Raw genomic sequence first — 26,671 nt, 5'->3', positions numbered from 1 at the left:
GAGCTATGCAAAGCTCTTTCCAAGTAGTATCTCATGTCATCCTTACAACCACATTATGATGTGGATTCTAGTGTTTCCTCTGTTTTGTGAATGGGGAAACAGGCTTGTGGAAGATCTGGCCCAAGAATGTCCAACTAGTAAGTGGCAGGGCCAGGACAGGACAGGACCCCAGTTCTTTGTGACTCTAGAGCTCCTAGTTCTCAGTCACTTTAAAAAATTCCTTTTTACCACTTTGAACATTAAAAAAAAAAGCCCTTTATTTTGAAACAATTTTAGGCTTACAGAAAAATGAAAATGGCAGAGTTCCTGCATATCCTTGGTCCAGTTTCCCCAATGTTAACATCTAACACAACCATTATCAAAAGTAGGAAATGAACAGGGGTACAATTCCATTAACTACAGGACTGACCTTACTCAAATTTCACCAGTTTTTCTACAAAGGCTCTTTTTTCTGTTCTAGGATTCAACCCAGAATCCCACACTGCATTTGGTTGTTGTGTGACCTTAGTCTTTTCCAATCTCTAACAGTTTTTAGTCTTTGTTTTTATGATCTGGATGCTTTTGAAAAGTATTGTTTACTTTTTTTTTGAATGCTATTCGATTTGGTTCTCATGATTAGATAGAGATTATACGTTTTGGCAAGGATACAACAAAAGAATACATATCAGGGGATACATGAAGATATCTTGTTACTAGTGAGAGCAATCTCTGATTCTTGGTTAAGATGGTTCTGCCAGGTTTCCTCACTGTAAAGCTACTAATAAATATCTTGAAGGAGATAGTTTGAGATTATGCAAATATCCTGTTTATTCTCAAAATTAAAAAAAAATTTTGTAGTGACTTTTAAATTGTGGTTGAGATATATATAACGTTTACCATTTTAACCACATTTAAATGTACTGTCCTATGGGATTAAGTACATTTGCACTGTTGTGCAATCATCACCACCATCCATCACCAGAATTTCCTGATCTTCCTCCACTGAAACGCTGTCCCAAGTAAACACTAACTCTCCATTATTGGGCAACTACCCTTCCATCCTCTGTCTATGAATATGACTGCTCTAGGAACATCGTCATAAAAAGAATCATAAGACATTTTCTCAAAGTTTTGTCCACTAATTTTAGCATCCATTGCTGGATCTTTGCCAACAGCAATTATTACTGTGGTGTTCTAATGGTGATTTTCTGTTTCTCTCATTACATCTGCTTTTGAAAGCATTGAAGTCTTCTGCTAATTCACTTAAAAAGACTGATCAGTCAAGTTTATTCTAATTCTTGGAGAGAATTAGCAGAGAGTGACTTAAAGTGTTGATTATCAATAAGGGAAAGGAATAGGCCTCTTCCATGCTTGTGCATCATGATCAACTATGTAATTTGCAGGTCCCAGTGCAAAACGAATATGTAAGGACCCCTGTTAAAAAATTATTAAGAATTTCAAGACGGCCATAGCAGACCATTAAACCAACTACAGGCCCTATACTACCACACACCCATGAAACTGACCCTGTTGTATAACCTTCCCTAGCTTCTTAGGGACCACCCATCAACTTGCTAGGATCTGCAGAGTTCTCAAGGACAAGCAGTTGTGCCCCAAGGTTGGCCATCTCTAGAGATTTCAAGATCCCCCATTACTCCCACTCCCCAGACAATCATGAGGGTAAAATTACTCTTGTTCTCTTAAAGTCTTTATTTTTCTGGTTCCATTCAGATGGGAAAGAGACTCACTGCTTCTCTTTACTAGCTCAGGACTACATTAACAACATCCCCAAATAAGCTTCTAGTCTGAGGAACCCCAGAACTCCCACAGGCCCCCAGTCCCTTACCACAATGGAGGTCAGGTCCTCACTCTCAAAGCGGCTGATGGCCTGGTCCAAGGATTTATACATGGCGGCAGAGATGCGCTGGGTAATGAGTCTGTTCAGGTCAATCGATCTACCCAAGAGCTGGAAGGGGGAAGAGAAAAGTTACTTAAGAACAGTTCATGCAGGCATGTGACAGCTAGATACAATGAATGATAGGCAATTGATTAAAAAGTATGAAAGACATAAATGGGAACTCCATGCAGAAAATAGCATCAATAAATTTCCTGAGTATGATAATTTCATTTTGATTAGGAGAGAATGTCCTTGTTCTTAGGAGGGATGTGCTGAGCTATTCAGGAGCAGAGTGTCATGATGACTGCAACTTACTCTCAAAAGGCAAAGAAAAAAAGTATATATATGTCAATAAATTTTTAATCTTAATTTCATATATATATATGTAAATGATTTATATGTACTGTAAATATATATATTTACAGTACATTTACTGTGTGTGTGTGAGAGAAAAAACATACAAAAGAGAAAGTGAAGCAAATGTGGTACAACAATCATCATGAATCTCTCCTCATAGTATGTTATGTGCTGTGTTATTCTTTCAACTTTCCTATAGGTCTGAAATATAAAAAGTTGAGGAAAAATACAATTCATTCAGACGGTAGCAGAGGCTCAGGATGGGCTCCGGAACCCCCTAAATTTAGCTCTGAAGTCCTTCCTGCATCTGCCCTGTGCCTAATTCAGTCACCAGGGAACAAGAGCCCCCTCAGCAAGGGCCTCGTATCCCTTTATGGGGATGATTTAAAAACACATTATCCCAGATGCTGTGCGGAGAGCAATAAATACTTATTGAGCACTTGCTGTGTGTGCTGCACTTTGTTACATGCTCTAGGATTATTCTTAACAGTTTTATCTTTTCCTACTTCCCTTTGGGGAGAGATTTGCTACCAGCTGACAGGGCCCCTTACAGCGATCTCACGCACACATAAGCCCCTCAGTATTTAACATCCTGTGGCTAATTCTCGCTGCATTGGCAATGATAGCTGTTCATTTTCTGAGGGGCTGGAGGGAAGCTTTCATTGAGCCCCTGCTGCCGGCAGAGGTGAAAATGTTTTTCTCACAGCAATGGGAATGTCCAGGAATCAAGCTGTGCACTGTGTGCCCTACATGTTGCCTGTGTGGCATAGGTGCAACACAACCTCACAATCTTACAAACAATAGAGGCACTGACCTTCTTTGGCTCAAGTTCTAGGCTTCTTAGCCCATTGCAACTCCCCTCTGGGGGGTAGTGGCCCCCAAAGCCTTTGTCTTCCCATTGCAAGCTGCAGCCCACATCCTTCAGTTGGGACAGCAATGGGAATGTCCAGGGTTTCCAGTGTGATCCTTTCCTTTTCATTGAGGGAATCTTCTCTGCTGCGGCCCTGCCCCTTCAGCTGAGTCTCCTCCACAAACACTGGACCACAGAATAAGCACGCCAAGAGCACAGCATAAAGGCCACCTCGCCACCGCTTGGCTGACAGCGGGGCATAGGGGTAGGGCACCAAGTCTGCTGGAGCATCTCTTATTTTGTCTGCTGGGCCCATGTTAACAATTTCAAGCAGTAATCTGTTTCTCTGGGTAGCATTTCCTCTATATGTGGGGTCAAATGTTTACAGAAACCAACTCCACAAAAACAAACTGTAATTTCTACCCTGGGGTTAGACTGATGTGCTTCACTGCAAAGGCCCCACAGCCCACCTTCACTTAGACCTGCACTGGGCCCTGTTCAGGGAGAGATTTACCCATTTCTGAGCCACAGTCCCAACTGAAGGATGTGGGCTGCAGCTTGCAATGGGAAGACAAAGGCTTTGGGGGCCACTACCCCCCAGAGGTGAGTTGCAATGGGCTGAGAAGCCTAGAACTTGAGCCAAAGGAGGTCAATGCCTCTATTGTTTGTAAGATTGTGAGGTTGTGTTGCACCTATGCCACACAGGCAACACATAGGGCACACAGTGCACAGCTTGATTCCTGATCTCTAAGATAACTCTGCAGCTACTCACTTGCCTACCACCTGCCCTGTGGATTTCATTACCATACCTGGACATGTCTCTGCTTCAGCAGCGTTTCATAGCGGTTAGATGGCGGGTACGGAATGATGACTCCATAATTCTTACACTCAGCCCTAAAACGTTTATCCAACAGGACACTAGAAGGGAGAAAAGTTAAAAAAATCCATTAAACATGACAGTGAATGGTTTTCCATCACCCAGCCACATGTTTTTCAGACTAGAGGGTCTACTTATGCAGTGCTCTCAGGTATTTAAACATTATTTTTTCTGCTCTAGAGCAAAGTTCTTCAAATTTCTTTTCAGCCATGAAAGCTCAACGTGAAACAGAATTTCCAAATTAAAGACAGGGAACACAGAAGTTAGCCACTGTCCTTTTTTATTCATTTATCAAAAAGCAACTGCAGATGCGCTCCATATACCCCAGGAAACATTCCAGGTATGGAAATACAAAGTTCTTGTCCTCATAGAGCTGACCTTTTAGTGAGGAGAGACTGATATTAAATAAAGAAGAGGAGGAGGGATAGAGGAACCCGAGACAATAGCAAACATTTGCCTGGTATTTATTACTTATCAGGCCTGCACATGTGCTCCAACACATGGACATATGCACACAGTCATTTTTAATCTCACAACAATTTCTCTGAGTTAGATGTGTTATGACTGTCTTTCATACTAAGGCATGGATTGCAGAGTAATAACCTCTCTGAAAATAATAAAACAGGATCATTTGTTGTTTGGAGGTCAGGGAAAAGCCTCTCTGAAGTGGTTTTGTTGGACAGAGACCTAAATGCTAAAAGTGGAAAAATGTGGGGGAAGAACCTTTCAAGCACAATTAGCTTGGTATGTTTGAGAAAAGGAAACATGGCCACTGTGGAAAAAGGGCAGGGCATGCTGGAGATCATGGTACAAAAATGAATTTATGAAGGTCGTCCAGGGGCCATGTGGAACTACGTAAGCCACACTAAGGAGGTTAGATGTTTTCTAGATGTAATTGGAAGCTATTGAAAGGTTTAAGCAGGAAAATCACATCTAAATCTATCCTCTCCAATATAGAGAGCAGTTGCCAGCCACATCAGCCTATAAGAACCTGAAATGTGGCCAGTTCAAGTTCAGGTATGTTAAATGTGTAAAATACACATTAGATTTTGAAAACTTAGAAAAAAAAAAGAAGACTGTTTCTTTAATAATTTTATATTGACCACATATTGAAGTTATATTTTAAAAATGTTGAGTATAATGAAATATATTATTAAAATTGATTTCACCTGCTTATTTTTCCTTAAATATGGCTACTACAAATTTCCCATTTACATTTGTGGCTGCATTACATTTCTAATGGGCAACACTGATCTAAATCATTCTTTCCCTCCTGTGCTTTCCCTGACTTTCCCAACCTTTCTCAATTTCCCCCCAACTTCCCATATTTTTGGAAACCACTGATATAGGGATGGATATAGATTAAAGGACATATTTCAGATAAACTAAACACACAGAGGGCCCAGGGTTTGACAAGCCTGAGTTAGTTTATACAGCATATTTGAAATGAGAATTGTCTTAGAGAAGCTGGAAGCCCAGGCTAAGCACATTGTATTCAATCCAGATGCTTATTAAATGACTGGTTGTGAAAGGCTATGTTCTCTCTGCTTTCCCTCAAATTCTAAGTACATACTTTCTATGCTTTCCATCATTAAGAGCCCTTTGCTTCATTTAATAGACAGCCCGTGTTAATAGAATCTCATGTCTTCTGCATATCAATTCCCATCTGAAATGTATCAAAGCTGTCAAAAGCAAAATGAAGCAAATCCTTTCTGCAGAAAGAAAACTAATTTAAATAAGTAACTACATTTGAAGTTACGGGTTTATACATGTGGATTTCCAGTAAGGTAAACACTGGTTTTCCCTGACCAGTGTACTGTTATGGGTTCTGGAAACCCAGGAATTCATGGGGTCCAAGTCATCACAGATGGGGAATGCCTGTAAGCCTCTAAAACTGGATACCTCTCTTACCCCGACTTCTTCACTGGCTTCCTATCTGGCATTCACATATTTGATTCTTGCTAACTTCCAATCCATTATCCACATTTTTATGTTTTTAATAGAGCAAATTTTTAAAAATAAAAATTGAATTAGGTCATTGTTGAACTTTTTAAACCATCCATTCGTTTCTCCTAGGATAAATGCCTACAAGGTGTGCATGTTCTGGGCCCTGCCTACCTCTCCAGCTTTACCATCCAACCTGTTCCCCTTGTGATATGTGAATGAGGCATTTAGATGCACTAATTCACCCTGATCTTCTCGGCAGCCCTCCCATGTAGGCATGCTATTAATACTGTACTGTCACAGGGACTTTGCACGAGTAGCTGCTTTTGCCTGTTATTTCCTGTTCCATCCTTCACCTAGTTTCCTCAACTCCTATCAACTTCAGATATGAGCTGAAAATAGTACTCTTAGGAGAGCCTTTCTAATTCCCCACTCCAAAGACTAGTTCCAGTTTACTATTCCCAAATTCCCATGAGCTTTTTTCCTTCATAGGGAGCACGTAACCTCCCTTGCACACAATTCATTCCTTTTTATTAGTATCTGTCTTCCCCAGTAGATGTAAGTTCCATGAGATCCAGTACCTTATCTGCCTATTTTCCTTTCCACTATATTCTAGCACCTAGTCTGGCCCATGGAATCACTCCAACTTCCTCAGGTGCTAGAGAAAAAGGGAGGTTTTGCAACAGAAAACCGTTATCTTCTGGGTGGCAATCTAGAAACTTTACGGCTCATAGTCCTGGGGCTCTCATACCTGCCAGCCATGGCTTTGTAGTAAGCAAAGATCTGGTCTGCCAGCTTGTAGACAAACTGATCAAAACACAGGTTCACCTGGGGAAGAGGAAGCAGGAAATGTCAGTGGTGTCTGTCCAGCTTTATCACAGAAACTTAGGCAATAGAAAGAGGGCAGCTGAGCAGAAATGAGTGTTGTGGGGCAAAATGCTGTGAAGGAGAGAAAAAAAAAAGACTCTGTGGAACTAAGTCTGGGACGTTTTGTCCCTTGCTCTCAAGGTCCTCAGTTAGGCACAGAGAAGGCAAAGTTCAAAAAGTTGAGGGAATTGCCCCACCCCACCTGGCCCCTGCCTCACTGTTACAAGGTGGCCTGTCCAAGGGGAGCACAATAGGTAGGCCTTTGTTCATACCCTGTAACTGCTCCTATCAGCCTCTCTGTTACCTCTTGTAATAAATAAGCTTTCTCGTCTTTTCTTCTCATTCTATTTTACCTTGCTTTGCAAATGAGAAAGGTGATGGTTGTTACAAACTTAGAAACCTTTTTCAAACTTTGCTTAAAAATCTTAGTTTCTGAATGAACATGGGACCGTCTTGTCATTTCACTGCTTCATCACAGCAGTGGCAGATTGTGATGCTCAGGTGGGAAGTTCACATCACACACAGAGGATCAAACCCTCCGACGACAGCTGGAGAAGGGGGCCAGGATAACATCGAAGGACATGGATCGTAAGGAGGTGATTCCTCTTCAATTCTTCTCTCACCAAATTTCAAGCTCCATAAGGTGAACTCTACTCAAAGAGCTTTCGTATCTTGGGTCTGGAGCTTCAGGGTCCCTAGTGGCCATCCTCCAAAGAACCTGCAGGGTCGAGGTGGGGTGTCCACTCAGACCACAAGCTCCTTTTTCTAGAACCAGCTTTGTGTATCTTTGCCCAAATGGTCCAAGCCCCTCCCCAGGGCCTGCGTGGTCTTTGCTCTGGACTCACCCCTGAGAGTAGACTGCACTGAGGGTATGTGCACCCCTAGAGCCTATGGTTGGCCAAGCATCACTGCTTGTGGGCAGGGGTGGTAGCCAAAGCCAGAGTATTCACATACAGGCACGTGAGGCACTTCACTTTGCAGAACAGAATTTGGGAGATGGGAAGAGAAAGGAGATGGCCATGAACTGGGGGAATCTCAATTTATACTTTTGCCCCATGCCCTCAAGTGTGACCCAGGCTGTAGCTTTTCTTTTCATTTATATTAAAAATTTCACTTGGACACATGATACTCCGCTATTTTTCTTTCTTTTTTTTTTTTTTCACTCAATCTGTTGGAAACCATGACTAAAAGTATGTCAGAAAATGGACTTGTTAAAGCCAAGATGGAACCAATTAGCCCGCCTCTGGGATCTCTCTTCCCAACTCTGTGTACTGCTCAGGAGGGTAGCTTTGCATTGGGGTCCATCAAGGTTTTCAACTCCCACCAAAATTGAAGGGTTGAGAAAGAAAGCAGGGCCTTTACTAGATTTCCTTTGAAATTTATAAACTTTCAAACTAATTTGGTGGTGATGCTTATCCTATAACATTCATGCCTTTCCTTTCTAAGCAAGAATGCCTTATATTTGCATGGCAGTTTTACCATTGGCCTCACTCTGTGTTTATATAACCACATTCAGTTAAGTAGAGCAGAGACTATCATTTCGGTTTCCAAAAGGCAAACCTGAGCTATGTCAGTAGTCAATAGTGCTGTTGGTCTCCTGTTTCTGGTCCTTGCTCATGGAAGGATCACACCTCCTTGCTCTGCTTTGAAAGGAGGCATAGCTGTGTGACTCGCTTTGACCAAGCATATATTTCACTTCCAAGTGGAAGCCTGAAGTACCAGAGTGTGATTCACCTAACCTTCCCCCTGCCGTGGCAACTAGTCGATGGTTCAGCTGGGTCCCAGAGTGAAGGCGACAGGAGCCCCCAGTGCACCCATAATGGAGAAATAAACCTTTGGTTTCAAGCTACTAAGACTTCGCAGTTATTTGTTACTGCAGCATAACCTAGCTTATCCTGACCATTACAGAAATAAAGCTATTGTGTGGTTCTCTTAATAACCAGCTTAATAGCTGAGAGGATGGCTACTTTGGTCCTACCAGTATTAGAATGAGACTCTGCAAGCTGTGTGACCTTGAGGTAATGATATTTGCCCACTCTGTCAGATATATCATGTGTAAAATAGTAGCATGTACTTTAAACTGCTATAAAGATTATTTAAAATGTCTCTTTACACAGTGCTTAGCACTGTGACTGGAAAATGATAAATATATAATAATTGATAGGTGATATTACTATTCTTTTTCTTATTAGCCAAGTAATTCAACCACAAAAGACCCATTACAAAGTTAATTTTACCCATGTGGTTCTACCATTTGCCATCCTTAATACATCTGAAAAAGAAGCACCATCACCCCGGTCTCGGTCATTTCTGATGACCATGGCTCATAAAGATCTTGCTCCAGAATAAGTTGTCAATCTCCCATGCTACGGTCTGGATGCTTGTGGCCCCCCAAATCAGTATGAGAGCCAAACACCCACAGGTGAGGCGGGCCTTTAGGACGTGGTTAGGCCATGAGGATGGAGCTCTCACCAATGGGATCAGCGCTCTTATAAAGGAGACCCCAGAGAGCCCCCGCACCCCTTCCACCATCTAGGGGACATCGGGAAGTCTGTGAGCCAGAAGAGCGAGATCCTGCCCACCCTCATCGTAGACTTGAAGACTCCCCAACAGTGAGAGATGAATTTCTATTGTTTATAAGCCGCCCCATCTGTGGTGTTTTGTTACAGCAGCCCAAGCAGACTAAGGTACCACACTTTGGGCCGACAACTAAAAATCCAAAAAGTCCAGACTCTGGGAACAAAACGACAAGAACAAAAGGAGAAGCACATCACTTGCCTCGGCCTCAATCTCATCGTACAGGAACTGCTTCTTGAACTTGGTCAGAGCATAGTAGGCGCTGTCGTTGTACAGATCCAAAGGGTAGAGGACGTACCTGAAGAGGGAGAAACAGTGCCAGCAGCTGACTGATGATCTCTCTTAACTCGGGCAGACTTATACTTGCTTGGGAAATACCAAGGGTCGGGGGGAAAGATGAACAAGGTCAGAGTTAGGGGCAGAGACCCCTTCAGCGCTCTACGAGGTGTCCAGCTTCCATGTAGGAATGGCTGACTTTATAATCTGCCTGGACAAAGTCCATGATGTTAATAAATCCAAGGCCTGAAAAAATTAGTCCAGGACAAACAAAATCAGGTGGCAGTTAGGATATTAGCTTCCTGCCCCTCAGAGACTACTGTTTTCCAAGCACGGCTGTTAGGAGACTGACAAAACTTTGGAAGGGCAGTCAAGGCTAAGTCAGGCGCGGGGTGGCCTGGTCCTTGGCGTGAGTGCTCCCCCTGGTGGGCACTCCCCCCTAGCTGGGAAGAACAGAGCATGCGGGCCAACTACCCTGCACTCTGGAAACCTCCTTTCTCGACCCAGTCCTGCCTCTTACTCCATCATGGAAGGTTCTTTGGTTTCCAAGATATGGTCTGTCAGAATCCATGGCATGGACATCTCAATAGGGAACTGGATTCGCCGACCCATGGTTAACTCCAGGAAGAATTCTCGGAACCAGAGTTGGGACAGATCACAACATTGCTGCAGGGCTTCTGAAAGCATAAGGGAAGAGCCTCGCGTTACACAGACGAAGCACCATAACATCTTTGTTCTTACTGTTTTTATTAACTTACTGCTTTTATTGTTATTCTTATCACTGAGCTAGGCACCTAAAAATAACAGGTACTCATAATTATGAGTTGAACAGTAGATCCTTCTTTCTTGTACATGAAGGCAGGCCTAACATCTCTTGAGAACACAGCATATCTTAGGCTTCAGTGACTGGCAGTGCAGGGGGGGAGGAGGGCAGTGAGGTTTCAGAGCTGCAGATGCCTCCACAGGTTCCACGATCCCTCTACAAGCCCATTCTGAGAACACACAGTCTTAGTGTGAAAGGTGTAATTGCTGTAGAAACAGTGTGAAGACAGGTGCCCAAGTGCCTGCTTTTATTGGACTGTGGCTCGCTGACCCCATTTATGTGGTAATTCTGGATTCCTTACCCCTGGGAAGCCTCAAAGGCCCTTCCTAGCCTGCTCTCCAGTGGAGAAGTTTGGACTGTTTGTTAAGACCACTCTTTTCAGTCCAACAGATATGTACCACTCCCACATCCCTGATGCATTCTCCCTCCACCCTGTCCTGGGTTCCTGCTAACAAGAGGAATGGGGACACGGGGTCAGGGTCCAGCCTGGGAGCCTCCTTTGCTGGGAGCAGGGAGCACTGACCGGCTAAGGACTGCAACTTCTGAGCAAAAGGCCGCCTTAGGCCGGGCTGTGTCTGTGTATACTGCTGCTTTTGATCCCCGTCTCCAAGGGACTTCGTGGCACATTAGTGAAAAACGTCTGCCAAATGCAACTGAATCAGGGAAGCTGGAAGGACCCTGGCCTTGAGACCACCAGAAAGTGTGTTTTTTTCCTTGGTGGCAAATTGTGCCCCTTTGGGTCAACTACCATGTCTCTGTACAACTTCCTAGTTGCCCACCAACCTCGGTTGCTCTGGGACCCGGGACCCTCACTCTCTCCCCACCGCCCAGGCCCTGCGGCTCACCGCTGATGTTGAGCAGGTGTGTGAAGAAGAAGGACTGTTTGTGGAAATCCTCTATGGCGAGGACGATGGGCCCATCAAGGCTGCTCCTCAGGGTCTTCTTGGAGCCGCTTTTGTCTGCGATGAGCGATTCGAGCATGGTCCGCACCATGTACAGCTTGAAAAAGAAAGTGAGATGAGGTTAGCAACTGGTCTTCCGTCCTGGGGAGAAGGTTGCTTTGTGCTGTATTTATCTTTTTCTTTTTTTTCCTGCAGATGTCTGCCCTTAAAAAGTACTGTCTCAAGAAGCACCAGTTTAGGGTTGGAGAAGTGAATTTGGAACATGTAAACTTTCAAGAGGGAGACTGGCCAGCCCAGGAAGGAAGTTCTACCTGAGGCCCACAGCGTCCCTGGGAAGGTGGACCAGTAATACCAGGGTGTTCAAGGCCCAGGTTCCTGCCTGCTCTGCTTGGGTAGGGGCGTGGGTGTCAGAGAACCTCAGTCCCCGTCACTCTGGAGTCACTACCTGCTTCACTGAATGGCTACAGTGGCACCGTGGGTGGAACCCTGGCCTGAGAGTCAAAAGACAGGCTCAAGGCCGGGCACTGCTGCTGACTTGCTGTGTGACCTTGGGCAACAAAGTCCCACTCTGGGCCTCAGTTTTCTTATCTGCTAATATGAGGAAGTTGCACCAGATGCTTTCTCAAACCACACCCTTTCAACTCTTAACATTCAGAGGAACTGTGAAATGGGATATGGTCAGAACAAGCCCCCCACCATCTCAAGTTTCTGACCCTCAGCATTTTCAATTCATTACTGAGGGATGGCGCCATCTGGTGGCGCCTGCTGCATTGCACAGCCTGCCGAAATTCTGGGTGGAAAGGCGGGTGAAGAGTGGTACTTACACAGGCCCACTAGACAATTAACTCCCACTTACAGAGGGCCTTAAATGCAAAAGGCGCAAGTTCTAATCTAGATTTTTCCACACCATTTGTCTTTGAATCTTAGGGCTGGAAGGGGCCTTGAGGAACCAGGCTAGTCCATTCCTGCTGCCTCCTGGAGAAGGTACCCCAACCAACCCAGCCAGGCGGTGTTATACCAGGGATCGGCAGCCTCTTCGGCCCTGTGTGCCACCAGTGGGGTGAAACAAAGCCCGCGGGGACCACTGGCAGGCCTAAGACATAGATAGGAGAGAGGAGGAGGGAATGGGAGGGCAGGAGAGACAGGGAGGAGGGAGAGAGAGAAGAGAGAGAGAGAGAGAGAGAAAAGCAAGAGGTATTGTATACGGTGGGAAAGCCGCCGCGACTGCTAGGGGCCACTTGCCGACCACCTCTGAGATGCTCCAACCTCCCTCTGCCACCACATCTGTCCTTGCTATCTGCATCTTCTCTAGGACCTTACCCACCATGCGCAAGGCACGGGGCTGGAGCGCAGCCACAGAAAGGAGTGGTCCATCACCCCTACCCCAGTGCTCCCTTTACAGCGAAGAAACTAGCATGGTGGCCCGTGTATTAGAGGTCTACCCTCTGTAACCCCATCAGGGACATGTCTGATCATCCTTAAGAATCAAGAAGCACTATTCTAGTGATGGCTTTGGAGTCCTCAGAGAAGGGATCCATCAAGTCCAATCTGTGTGCTGTTGACTTATTTGCATCAAATTCTAACTATTTGAAAATCTGTTTCAACCATGAGAGGGGAAACTCTTTTCCCACCTACTTTTATTGAAAAGAGCATTTAACTCACCAGAATGGTCAACATCCCAGCTATGCTAGATGCCCATGTCTACCATGCTCTGAAGGCCCTAACGGAGTAGTCCTGGGGTGGGAGTCAGGAGACCTGGGTTCTTGTCCCACCTCCACTTGTGACTCACCTTGTGACTTGGACAAGTCACTTCCTCTCTCTGGACCTCAGTTTCCCCATCTGTAAAATAGGGGGAGGGGTCTGGACTGGTTTGTCTCTAAGAGCTCTTTTGGCTCTGACTTTCTAGGAGACTATTAAATGTGTCTGGGCCACTTGGCCTGACTTGGTGGTGTTGAGGGTGGGTATTTAACTGCTGCTCACATTCCCCTCTGAACACTTCTCTATCTCTTTCCCTCATTCTCTTTGCCTGTTGGCCCCTGTCTCTTATCCTCCTCTTTTCCAGTTTCTCTCTTTTTTTTTTTTGGGAGGACATCTCTCATATTTATTGATCATTCCAGTTTCTCTTTTGCCTTGTCTGTCTCTTCCTCTTCCTTCCTTCCTTACAGAAACACCTAAATGTCCTGCTCAGCCCCTTCGGGGCATTCTAGGCTGGAAAGATCCCTGGTCCTTAACATTACACAGAACTGTTTGCAGAAGCTTCTTCAGGATGTTCCACAACCAGCAGGCAAGTTTAGTGCAAACTGGGCTGTGAAGCCAAGGGAAGTGACAGTGACAGAGCTGAGAACCCATCTTACCTCTATCCCTCCTCCCCACCCCCGTGCCCAGACACAGACACACACACAAAGGAGGGTCAGGGTGGGCCTCAGGCAGCTCACCTCAGGTGAGTCCCAGATTCAGGACTGCAGAGCTTACAGGTCATGTGAAGTGGAAGTTCCCAGTCTGGGGCTCATGGGGTGTGAACAAATGGGAGTTCTGGGGCTTGTAAAACCCTTAAAAAGCTGCAGTGGACCCATATGCTTTATCCCAACCTCAAAAAACCTACCAGAAACTATTTATTTTTAAGCAAGTGGCAAGGATTTAAGATACTCAAATTTTATACTTTTTTTCTGTAATTTTACTATTCCTTTGGATAAACCACAGGCAACCTCTTGCTGTTTAGAAGCGCTGGGTGGCAACTCTGAATTATCTCTGATTATTAGACTTTCTCTAAAGGGACAAGGGCTTTCAATACTTAATGCTTTTTTGGATGTTATGGATGATTAAAGGGGTGTTTTGTCAGTAACATGATATCATCCAGAGTTTTCATTTAACAGAGAAAATAATCACAGCGCAGAAGGTTAAGGTGTTTGCCCAAGATCACACAGCAAGTCAGAGGAAGAACTTGTGAATTCCCAAGCTACGATGCCACTGCAGGGAAAGGGGCTGGGGTTCATGGAAGGACAGGATAGCTGCATGTCGATGCCACATTAAAGGCCTCCTACACTTTGGAACCTGTAGGAGATAGCCAATCCTGGTATTACCTCCATTTGCCAGATTAGACAACTGAGGCACAAAGAGATTGTGTCACATGCCCGAGGTCACACAGGTATTCAGGACTAGAATCCAGGTCTCCAGAATCTTAAGCCAGTGATCCTCCCTCCTGTTATCAAAACCAGATGGCAGAATACGACTAGAGCAGCTGCCTGTGCCTGCCTCTCTTGCCTGAGGACCCTCTGCCCCGCTGCCGCACAGTCCAGCCAGGATGACCCACTAAGGCCTGAGCGGCCTGAGCGAACAGAGCGGGCCTGTGCCTAGAGCTCCTTACCTGTGTGCTGGAGGGCCCCACGGCACGCCGGGGCACTTTGATTTCAAATCCCCCTTTGGGATCCTTCTCCCCTCTCAAACACGGGTCATTGGGGGGCTCTCGGCCCCCCTCCCAGTCACAGATGGTTTTCCGAATTGCCTGCAAGACACTGGGGAAAGAAGAACCGATACTCAGACTAGACTTTACCATTGGAAGGAGGCACTGCAAGCCTGATTCTAGAGTCTGTGGAGCTCAGGACCACTTGTCTGAGAATCCCAGGTGCTTGTGAAATGTGCTCATTCCTGGGCCCCACCTCTAGGCATGCTACTTAACAGATAGGAGGTTGATAGGAGGTTCAGTCCAGAAGTCTGCATTTTAACAAGTACCCCAGGGGATTCTAATACTGGCTGTTTGAGAACTCAGCTCTGAGCCCACACAGTGGGAGAGAACTTGAATGAGGCAGGATAGCTATTTTAACTCTGGCTATAGGGATGTCTCATTAATCCAATTAAATCTCTATATTTAAAGTTTAATAATAGTTTTTATGTGTTGCATACTTATTCCATGCTGCTTTGTTTTTAGGTGTACACATGGATTATCTCATTTTAGCATTCCAATAGCCCAAGAAGTAAGTATCATTATCATCCATATTTTACAAATGAGGGAAACTGAGGTTCAGAGAAGGTCAGGAACTTCACTAAGTGCCCCTGGCTAGGCAGTGGTGGATATGGGCCTCAGACCCAGAGACTGAGGCTCAATTCATTTCAAATCACCAATCTCCTAAGAAACCCTCCTTATAGAGATTGCTGGAACTTACTGGAAGGATCTGCAAGCTGACTGAAGCAGGACCTTCCTCTGTGGCCTGCACCTAGCAGCCCTGGTTTTTGAGGTGCCCCTGCAAAGGGCCATCTGCAGGCTCACCTGATGAGGACGTTCTTCTTCTTCCGCACGGCCTGCCTCAGGGGCTCGCGCAACGTCACCTGGGCAAAGTCCTGCAGGGCCGCGTAGATGGTGTTCCTGATGGCCTGGTTGAAGACACTCTCCATCCTGCCCATGAGGACCTGCAGGCCTTTGATCATGGCGATCACCTGGCCAGGTACAGATCAAGGTCAGGCACTGTGCCTCGGCACACCTGTCTGTCCAGCGCCCTTAACATTGCAGGGAGGGTGCTGTGTGATACACCTAAAAGCATGAGGCCAGAGCTACTCGAGGTGACAATTCACAGCTATGTAAGAACCAAGAGCCAGAACAGAAATGACCAGGCTACTTCTTCTTCAAGTAAGTCCTGCTAAACAGAGATGTCAGCCGAACTAACAGTATGACTCATGAAGCAGCTGATTCCACTCTGGAGCCAGCTCCTCAGCTTGTTGCTGACTGGTGACAAATGGCAGCCAGCCCCATGGACCACATTTTGAGTACCACTCTGACTTCTGGAAGTCTCTTCACATACCAGGTACCGCCAAACCATGTCAAATAGAACTTTTTTTCACCATAAAATTTTCTATAAAATTTTTACAATCTTTGCTTTTGAAATAATTTGACCAGTTGCTTCTTGAGTCTGTAGGACTTCTTCCTATGGAAATAGGATTCCCATCGAAGTCTCAGGCAGGGGGAAGCCTTGTCCTTTTCTCTGCCTCCTCCCTGGCCCCTCACCTGGCTGCAGAGACGGGGAGGCAGGTGTCTGTGATGAGTGCGGCCTGCCTCACCTTGGTGCTCCCTTCCGGGCTTTGTCTGCCTGTGCAGTGTGTGCCCTCTCTTCAGGGTCCCTGTCTTCTCCTTGCAGTAATCATCCCCTCCCCATCCCAAGGGAGCAGGGCATGTTTTTCTGCAACTGCTTTACCTCTTTCCCAGTGGATAAGGTTAATGGGATGGAATAGGAGTCTGGTGTGACTATGGCTGGAAGACACATTCTCTAGTCCTGGTTTCACAGGTGTGTATACAACTGCCCAAACTCTGAATTTTATACCTTAAATGGAAGCAGTTTACTGAATTATACCTCCATAAAGCTGATTACAGAAACACTATTCTGTCCTCATGAAGATAATCATATTCGTGACACAAGAGCAGAGTGCTTTAAAAAAAGGAACAATCAGAGAACAAGATGGGGCTTTTGGACATTAAAAATGTGATACACAATATTAAAAATAGCAATAGAGTTGGAAGTTGAATTTAATGAAGGATCTCACAAAGACAAGTGACATATAATAAGAGAACAAAGATAAGTGACATATAATAAGATAGAAAAGGTAAGAAAATTAGGCACTAAATCCTGGGTGTCCAAGAGCTAACAAATAGAAAACCCAGAGAGAACAGAGAAAATAGGAGGGAATTACCAAAATTAAAATACAAGGAAATTCCCAGACCAGAAGGACATGTATTTCCACACTGAAATGACCTATTTAGTATCCAAAGCAATAAAGGCCAAAGGGCCTTTATCATGAGGCCTCACTGTGAAATTTCAGAAAAATAAGGATAAAGAGAGATTATAAAATTCTACAGAGAAAAAAGCTGAATAAAGTTGGAGACTCACATTCCTAATTACAAAACTTACTACAAAGCTTACTACTACTTGCATACAGATAGACATTTATCAATGAAAGACAATTGGAAGTTCAGAAGTAAACCCTTACATTTATAGTCAATTGATTCTTGACAGGGGTATGAAGACAATTCAGTGGGGAAAGGACACTCTTTCTAACAACTGATGCTGGGACAACTGGATATCCACATGCAGAAGCATGAAGTTGGATCCTTTCTGACATCATACACAAAAATTAACTCAAAATGGATCAGATCTAAATGTAAGAGCTGAAATTATAAAACTCTTAGAAGAAAATAGGAGTAAATATTTGAGATACTGGATTAGGCAATGGTTTCTTCAATATGACACTGAAAGTATAAGCAACAAAAGAAAAACTAGACTGGACTTCATCAAAATTGAAAAATTTCTGTGTTTCAAAGGATACCACCTAGAAAGTAAAAAGACAACCCATGGAATGGAGAAAATTTTTGCAAATTATATATCTGAGAAGGGACTTGCATCCATAATATATAAAACTCTTGTGACTCAACAACAGACAAATATTCCAAATAAAAAATAAACACAGGATTTGAATAGGTATTTTTCCAAAGAAGATATGCAGATGGCCAACAAGCACATGAAAATATGCTCAATATCATTAGTCACTAGAGAAATGCAAATCAAAATCACAATGAAAAATTACTTCACATCCACTAAGAAGGCCAAAATAAAAAAGACAGTAAGTTACAGCAAGGATATGAAGAAACTGCAACCATCATAAATTGCTGGTGTAACTGTAAAATGGTGTAGCTGCTTTGAAAAACAATTTGGCAATTCCTCAAATTTTTAACATAGAGTTACCATGACCCAGCAATTCCGATCCTAGATATATACCCAAGAGAAATGAAAACATATTTGTATACAAATACTTGTACATGAATACACATACTGGCATTATTCATAATAGCCAAAAAGTTGAAACAATCCAAATATTCACCAACTTATGAATATACAAACAAATGTGACATATCCACACAATGAAATATTATTCTTCTAAAAAGGAATGGAGTACTGGTACATGCTACAGCATAGGCGAACCCTGAAACATCACACTAAGTGATAGAAGCCAGCACAAGGAACCACACAGTATATGATTCCATTTCTACGAAATCTCCAGAATAGGCAAGTCTGTGGAAACAGAAAGGAGATTAGTGGCGAGAGGCAAGGAGTAAAGAAAGGAATGAGAAATGACTGCTAATGGGTATAGGTTTCTTTTTGGGGTAACAAAAATGTCATAAAATTAGGTAGTGGTACAGGATGCATAATCGAGTACACTAAAAATAACTTAATTGTACACTTTAAAAGGGTGAATTTTATGGTATCTGAATATTTTAATAAAGCTATTATTAAAAAAATACACAGAGAAAGAACACAAGTAATAAGGGATTAGAACAGAATCTAAATTTTCAATGGCAACAGTACAAACCAGGAAACAATGTAATAATACCTTCAAAATCTTGGGAAAAAAATAGTTTAGAATTCTACATATAGCCAAAGTATAAGTGAAGTTAAAGGTAAAATGTTTTTAGATATTATTCAAGATCTCAAACAAATTCTGGCGCATAGTCCCCTTCTTAGAGACCTATTAGAGGATGTGGTCCATCAGCCTGGGAGCAGGAAGCCCTGGTATGCAACCCAGGAGAGAGAGAAAGGGAATTCCCAGGATAATGATGAGGAAGCATCTCAGATCAGAGGCTGGGCAGCAGGTCAAGAAGCAAACAATGCAGATTGGAAGGAAGGAAAGAGGACTTTAGCAGGAATGGATCCAGGAAAAAAAAAATTCATGAAATAATGATTGTGATCAACTATTTCATTAGAAGTTTACTTTGGTTGGTGTACTCCCTTTGGATAGGTTCATAGAAAACTGAACAAACAAAACAATAAGTCATTGTTAACTCTAGGAAAAACGAAAGTTGTACAAGAAATGGCTTCATGTTAGACCACGTGACTCGATGAACAGCAATCACTTGCTTACAGCAGTACAAAGAAACTACTGGTTTAATCAAAAAGTGTGCAATTACCACATTGGGTAGATGAGGGAAGAGAACTGGGCATATATGTGATGGGCTAGAGATGAGTGAGCTAAATCATTCTCTCCCAAAGTTAAGAAATCAATAGAAAATGTCATAAATTGAAAACCAAGAAATAGTCCTGTAAGCCTGTTACTTAGAAATATATGGAGATAAATACCAGAGAAAAAGCTTAACAAGGTGAAAGATGATTTCCTATTTTGGGAATCTGGGTGCAGATTACTACTTTTGACTTGTTTTATTTTTGTTAAATGCTGTAAAGAATTCTATTTCTTTTTAAAATTTTTTTCATATTTTACTAATGAAAATTAAAAAACTTCTCTATGTATAGTAAAGTAAGGACTAGAAAGAGATGCAACTAATTGTTACTGGTCAATTGTCTCTAGATGATTTTATGAGGCTGTGGGAAGGTGATGGTCAGAGTGGGGTCAGGAGGAGCATTTTCTAAGTTATCTCCAGTGCATATGTATTCCTTTCATTAAGAAAGGTGAAAACTTTTACAAAGTTCCATGTCCTCCCTGTCTATCAGTCTCATTTTCGAATAGGCTTGTGGATGACTTTCTCTTCCAGTAATTATGACAGGGAGATTGTCTTCCAGGCTAACTATTAGCACTGGAAATGCCAGGAGGATCAGGGGACACTTGGCGCAAGGCCAAGCATAATTACAACCTGTCTCCTCCTGGAATTGTACCACTGAGCCTCAGTCCTTTGAAGTGCAGCTGGGAGAGATGGTAAGAACAACTCTACCCCCTTTATGTGTATGACCCTTTGCCGCTTTCCCAGCTCATCTACATTAGGGTCTCCTTTGACAATGACTGTCTGATTCTCAATAACCCTGGGATGGAAGTGGGTAAAGATTATCAGCTCCATTTGACAGATAAGGAAGCTGAGGCTGAGAGAGATGAACTGGCCTTGGGCCCAGGGCTAGCATCCAGGACTCTGACTGTAGGCTTCAGATGGTCATGAAACAGGTAACTGTTACTCACAAACTAGAGTGAATGAGTTTTTCCCTCCAAAACAGACATATCTTTTTGTAATCACACAAATTCAGAAGGTTATGAAGAAGAACTAAGTTTTCCCTGCAGAAATTACTAGTACCATTAATGTTTTGGTATATGAAATGTCAATACTTAGATCTTTTAGTTTTCAGTAAACATGCAGAAGTATATTAATTTTAGTATAAATGGGATCATTTTACATGCTGTTCTTTAACTTTTTTTTTTACCTTAACAATATACCGTGCATATATTTTCACTGCAGTCCATCCATTTTCATGGGTGCATAGTATTCAATGATATTGATATGCCTTCATTATTTCACCTGGTTCCACAGTAAAGGACATTTAAATTGTCTTACATATTCTGGTATTATAAACAATATTATGATAAATATCTGAGTACAGCTGTCTGCAGTTAGCTTAGTTCCCTGGAATATATTTGCAGAACTCCTGGGATAAAGGGCACACTCATTAAAAAATCTGAATACGTATGATGAGACTGCCCTTGTAGAAAGCCTGTAAGATACAGACTGGCCTCCAAAGTATCTAAGGCTATTTCCCACTCTCCACCAGCAATAGGCATCAGCAATCTTCTCAGTCTTTCTCATCCTGACTGTTGAACTAAAAATATCTCATCACAGTTTCAACTGGTACTTCTTTGACCACTCTGGGTGTTTTTCTTATCTCTTTCAGCCAATTTTCTTTATTTCTTCTGTTGGTTTCCTTTTGCCCATTTTTTTTTTTAGTGGAGTGAACACTGTCCTTTGGACTTTTCAGAACAGAATGAGTTTCTAATCATTTCTCAGTAACAACTTTTGACAGAGATGGAACTGGGGTGGGGGAGGACTAGGAAGGGCACGCGCTTGAGAAGGCCCAAGGCTGTCTCTTTGCTCACAACCACTCCTGGACCCCCCACGATCGGCCCTGGGCAGCAGCCTTGGGTGGGGGGTGGGCACAGTAGCCTTGGGGAGTCAGCGCCCACCTCCACGAAGGCAAACTTCTCCTCGCTGGTGTAGTTGTAGCGTGTGGCTCTCTCGTACTCCTCCGCCGTGCCAGGGCAGTCCTTGTTGCAGAACTTGTCTGTGGGGTGGACCAGCTTCCAAGAGTACTGGGGAGAGTGGAAAAACCCAAACGCCCACCATCAGATGAATGGATGAACAAAACGTGGTAGTGCCCATGCGAGGGAGTGGTGTGCAGCCATAAAGGGAAAAGATGTCCTGAACCATACTACAATATGGATAGACCTTGAAAACATGAAGTAAAAGGAGCCACACATAAACATCTGGATGTTAGATGATTCTACTTCCAGAAGGCATCCAGAATAGGGCAATTTATAGAGAAACGGGGTGACTGTACAGGGCTTTTTCTGAAGTGATGAAAACATTCTGAATTCGACTGTGGTTGCACAACTCTGTGAATACACTAACAGCGAATCTACATGTTAAATGGGTTAATGGTATGGGATGTGAACTATAGCTCAATAAAGCTCTTTAAAAAGAGTGCTGGGAAGAGGCAGAGGCAGGTAGATTCCCAGTAAACAGAGGTCAGTGTGGAGGGGGCAGCGGAGGGCAGGCCCTCTGCCTTCAGGACACCTACCACTTCCATGACGTGGGCACTCCACTTGGATAAGAGCTGCAGGCCCCGCAGGGCCAGGTCGAAGAGCTCGCGGTACTCCTCGTCTGACTTCTGGCTGTCCAGCCCGGAGCCCGTCACCACCTGGGAACATCGGCTGTCACCCCGCTGCCTGTGAGCCTGACACCTTCATACATTACGTCACTGACTCCCCGGAACAGTACAAATGAGGTTCTCGTGTTACACCCCCTTACAGATAAGCTGAGGCTCAGACAAGTGCCTGTGGAGGCCATGTGCTTGGTAGATAGCTGAAGGTTCAGGCTCAGGCAATGCGATGCCAGAGCTCCACTCACAACCACCTGGTATATCACGGAGCAGCAGCTTTCGAACGTTCTTGATTATAATTTACAGGAGGAAGTGTGCACCATGCAGTGACTCAGAACACATACCCACATAGTGATATTAAATAAACAGAAAACATTTTTCATGATACACCTTTACTCTTCACATGTAGGAACCCCTGATTTTCTGTTATATTTCACACAAAAACGCTAACCACAAACCACTAAATGGATTTCACAACTCATTAATTAGGCATAACTCACTGAAAAGCACTGATGAAGACATCTATTTGTGTAATAGTCCATAATGAAATATAGTGTGTACATGTGTGTGCATAAGCACAGACATCTGTATATAAGTATGTACATAAGTGTGCACATAAACAGAGAGCCGGTCCTCATTATTTGTGGATCCTGTATTTGTGAATGTGTTTACTCACTGAAATTTATTTATAATCTCAAAGTTAATCCTTACAGGACTTTAACAGTCACGTGCAGACCTGCGCAGAGTGGCCCCAGCTGAGGTGGAACGAGGTAACGCTCTGCCTTCTCATGTCAGCTCTCATCCTGTCTTCTCAGTCTGTGCAGAGTCACATTTTCTCATTTCTCTACTTGTTGGTGTTTCTGCTGTTGAAAATGGCCCCAACCAGAGAGCTGAAGTGCCACCTAGTGTTCCTGAGAGCAGGAAGGTGCTCACGTGCCTTAGGGAGAAGCATGTGCTAAAAATAAGCACCGTTCTGGTGTGAGATATAAAACTGTTGACTGTGAGTGAATGCTAATGAATCAAAATATGTATTACTGAGGTGTCTTTAAACAGAAATACACATAAAACAAGCTTATATACTGACTGGCTGATGACAACATCGTGAGCAGAGGCTCACAGGAACCTAACCCTGCACTTCATTTGGGAGCCCAGGTTCAGTATTCACTCAGTCAGCGCTCGTGGCCACATTACAAAACGTAACCTCTGTGAACAATGACAAGCATCTGCACTGACCCACATATAAAGTGTATAGTTTAAAAACTAACTTTGAGCCAGACTCATTCTTAGATATACTAAAGGAGTGAAGGAGGCCCCAGCACTTAAATAATTCCCATAGCTTCATTCAGCTGATGGTACATGTGGGTAAGAAAGCCAAAGGTTTGGGCATGACCCTGGTCCAGGTCTTCCAAGACCGGGTCTCATAAAAATGTGGGCCACTCATCTAATGGCCGCACCATTTGTCTGACTGTCCTCATTTCAAATACACTGCCCTGTGGTCAAAGTTATATTCTGCATTTGGGTTTGGAAAGCCTGGGCACTAGAGCTTCCAGACACTGGTGGAACCAGCGACCAAACATGGGCTATGCAGAGTCATCCAGGAGATCTGCCAGGTAATAAAGGAATTCAAATTAGGGACTTGTGTTCATTAATCAACATATAGACTTACTAGAAGGGTTTATATAGGAAGAGATCCAAAAGGATATATAAACCCAAATATTAATCTCAGTTGGTTCTGGGTGGTAGGATTTTACATGACTGATATTTCTTATTTTGCGTATCTATATTTTTCTGAGGTTTATGCACTGATCATGTTTCCATATTAAAAAAAGAAGAAGAATTCAATGCCAGTAAAAATGCAATTAGTGGGATTACAAGAGATTTTTATGGCCTTCTGTCTCAAACTGTATTTTCTGACTTGTTACAATGATCATTTACTATTGTGTAGTTTTAAAATATTAGATGGTGTTATGAGCACAAGAGTTCAGAACTGTTTGTTTCTCTTGCTGTCCAGGATTGAGATGGTGTGAGTCATGTATAAACAATTACTGGCCATTACCTTCTGTTAGACATAATGTGTTTTCCATGCATCATATCATTTAATCTTCTCAATGAAACCCTCTGGACACTATTACTCCCATTTTGCAGGAGAAAACTGAGGCACAGAGATGTTGAACAGATTGTGAAGGTCAGTGGCAGAACCAGAATCAAATCCAGTTCTGCCTGGCTAGGAATTCCATGCTCTTGGCCATTTTGCCCTCCCGCCTCCAACGTGTATTCCCTCATTCCTAGTCTCCTCATTCCCAGTGATCATTTCTTTCCTGGCTGGTCCTTACCCCTTCCCACCCTGGGCCCACACGGACCTCCATCCCAGCAGCCAGAGCAAGCTCACCTCGCTGTTGCTGTAGCGAGCAAGTTCGGAGATGAAGCGGATGTGATCATCCCGGATCTGAACCATCTGCTCACAGATGTTGTACTGGGGGCTGATGCTGCTCTGTGTGCACGTCCACCTGGGCAGAAAGTCATGGGATCGGTGTGGGTCCTGGCCTTACATGCCAGGGTGGGACAGGCTCCTTCCACTCGCTAGTTGCTCCTGGTGCTCAGCCAATGTGGCCAGCTCCCCTGGGCGGAACCAAGAGGTATCCCAGCCACCAGCAAGAGAGCCTGCTGTGGAGACCGAGGGCTGAGTGGAAGAGCCCTTCCTCCTTCTCTGAGTCCAAAGCACAGGCTTTTCCAGATACCTGGTGTCCACGGTACTTACCAGTTATGTGAGCAAGGAGGGACTTGCAGCCTCTCTAGGGCTACAAAGGGCTGGATCCCGAGCAAAGAAAAAGCAAGATGGGCAACCTTCCGAAACCTGCCTACTGACCCTGTTGGCACTGACATCCTGTGGTTGAAGCTGGCTTTGGAGGGGGCCAATGGAAACCTGAAGGCATTGTGCCTCTTTTTCAATAGTGACCTTCAATGTGGAAGCACTCCATGGTGCGGGATGCCAAGCTCATGCTGAGAGGCACTGCTGGCACACCATCTCTCTCTCTCTCCCCCCCCTCTTTCTCTTTTTCTTCCCCCTTCCTCTCTTCTTTTTCCCCCAAATTCCTTGAAAGATGTCATTGGGAAAGCCAATCTAAATTTGAGAGGAAATCAGTAAACAAAACGGATTCTCTCCTTCCCCAAGAGAGAAGAGACATTCCTCTACCCTCTCCTGCCATCTAGTAGACAGACTAAGCATGGGCACCAAATAAGGCAGATTAACACTTTGGAAAGAATGTAATACCTGAAAAGGAGCCCTGAAGTGGCCCTCACACAAATGCTCAGAATGGTGACTTTCTCATGCTTATGCTCTGGCATGACTTTTATCTGTGTTACTTGAGTAGGGATGGGGATAGGATCACCCAGGCCTCTGGACACACCACCACTCCCAGCCAACTTTGGGTGCTGAGAATTTAGGCAGGAAATGAGTTTAGCATTCTTAACTCCATGCTTTTCCTAGGAAACCTCTTCACATGCTAGTAGCCAGTGGGCTCTGAAGACCCTAACCCAGCTTTCCTTGGTGAGACTCATTTGCAGGGGCTCAAGGCTGGTGGAATTCAAGGACACTCCAGATATTTTTAAAGCAAACCACCCTCACTATTTACTACAAGACAGTTTCTCCTCAGTATAGAAGAGTCATATTCACTCAATGTTGGGAGAGATACAATAAAGAAACTTCCTTAAAAACCCTAGAGACCAAAGGGGTGGCCAAGGCTGGCAGATGTTCCCGGCTGCCGTGAGGCACTGACACCCAGATCTTAGCACAGATCAGTGAGCATGGTGGTTTAGAAAATGACCTAAGGTGAGGCCATGAATCCGCTTCACAGGTGGGACTGTCCACACCATACACTCAATGACATACTTACGGCATGGACACAAGGTCTGGGGAGAGAATCAGGGTGAGAATGAACGATGCCACCTCACTCCACCTGACCGCTGAGGGCCGACCATTCAAGGGAAGGGGCACTCTGCTGCCCCCTTGGGCAGCGCGGGTTACCGCTGGAACAGCGAAGGGGCGTGGCTGTGCTCTGAGCCCTTTTGAACCCTGGCAGCAAAGGGCGGATGCAAACGGGCTCAGAGCACCCTCCGCCGCTCCCCTGAAGCCAGGCGCAGTGTTCTGACGGAATCCACCTGCCCAGGGCTCTGGGGAGGGGGGAGGGGCTGAAGTGGCCCCTCGGCCCCCTGCCCGGGCTGAGCATCCTCGCGGGAGCCGAGAGACATTACGGCAGGCACTCACTTGGACTTGTTCTCTTCATAGTGAGCACTGGTCTTAATGTATCTGGCCAGCTCTATCTGCATGTCGCCGAAAAGGGGCACCACCTGCAGCTGCTGCAAAGGAAGCAAACAGAGTGTGAGACGCTGGGGGGAAGGGCTGGGCGGCTGCCTCGCACGGGGGAAGCAAACACCATGTGCCTCTGGGCCAACCTCTAGCTTCTGCTTCTGACCATGCTGCCTGGGACCCTGGACCCGGAAGGAGCCTCTGCTAGCATACAGGTCATCCCCTGTCTCAAAGAGACCCTATGTTTCAGCAGCTGAACCCGGAGAGGCAAAATGACTTGTCCAAAGTCATCTAGCAGGCAGAAAGGATGAAGGATGGAGGCTAGAAGGCTTGCATCGCAGGGCAGCGTCCTTTCTGTTCCAACTGTCCTCAGATGGGAGGATGTTTG

At 44.5% G+C, this 26,671-nt stretch overlaps 1 protein-coding gene across 3 annotated transcripts in view; it reads right to left on the bottom strand.

Moving 5' to 3' along the window:
- The window catches only part of CYFIP2 (cytoplasmic FMR1 interacting protein 2), a 117,266-nt gene that overhangs the window by 56,611 nt on the left and 33,984 nt on the right, over window positions 1-26,671 (bottom strand). For 2 of the 3 annotated variants that reach the window (XM_037025120.2, XM_017677272.3), the window contains exons 10-22: window positions 26,242-26,333; window positions 24,367-24,484; window positions 21,897-22,016; window positions 21,283-21,408; window positions 15,614-15,780; window positions 14,714-14,861; window positions 12,368-12,442; window positions 11,293-11,446; window positions 10,145-10,301; window positions 9,550-9,646; window positions 6,656-6,732; window positions 3,893-4,001; window positions 1,826-1,945 (exon numbers count right to left, since the gene is read on the bottom strand). In XM_037025120.2, the coding sequence (XP_036881015.1) occupies window positions 1,826-1,945; window positions 3,893-4,001; window positions 6,656-6,732; window positions 9,550-9,646; window positions 10,145-10,301; window positions 11,293-11,446; window positions 12,368-12,442; window positions 14,714-14,861; window positions 15,614-15,780; window positions 21,283-21,408; window positions 21,897-22,016; window positions 24,367-24,484; window positions 26,242-26,333 (1,560 nt within the window). The remainder of the gene's footprint in view (window positions 1-1,825; window positions 1,946-3,892; window positions 4,002-6,655; window positions 6,733-9,549; window positions 9,647-10,144; window positions 10,302-11,292; window positions 11,447-12,367; window positions 12,443-14,713; window positions 14,862-15,613; window positions 15,781-21,282; window positions 21,409-21,896; window positions 22,017-24,366; window positions 24,485-26,241; window positions 26,334-26,671) is intronic. The other variant, XM_037025121.2, reaches the window with a different exon arrangement.

Source organism: Manis javanica, chromosome 1 (assembly GCF_040802235.1).
Source record: "Manis javanica isolate MJ-LG chromosome 1, MJ_LKY, whole genome shotgun sequence".
NCBI lineage: Eukaryota > Metazoa > Chordata > Mammalia > Pholidota > Manidae > Manis > Manis javanica.
This window is presented reverse-complemented; position numbering and strand designations above follow the sequence as displayed.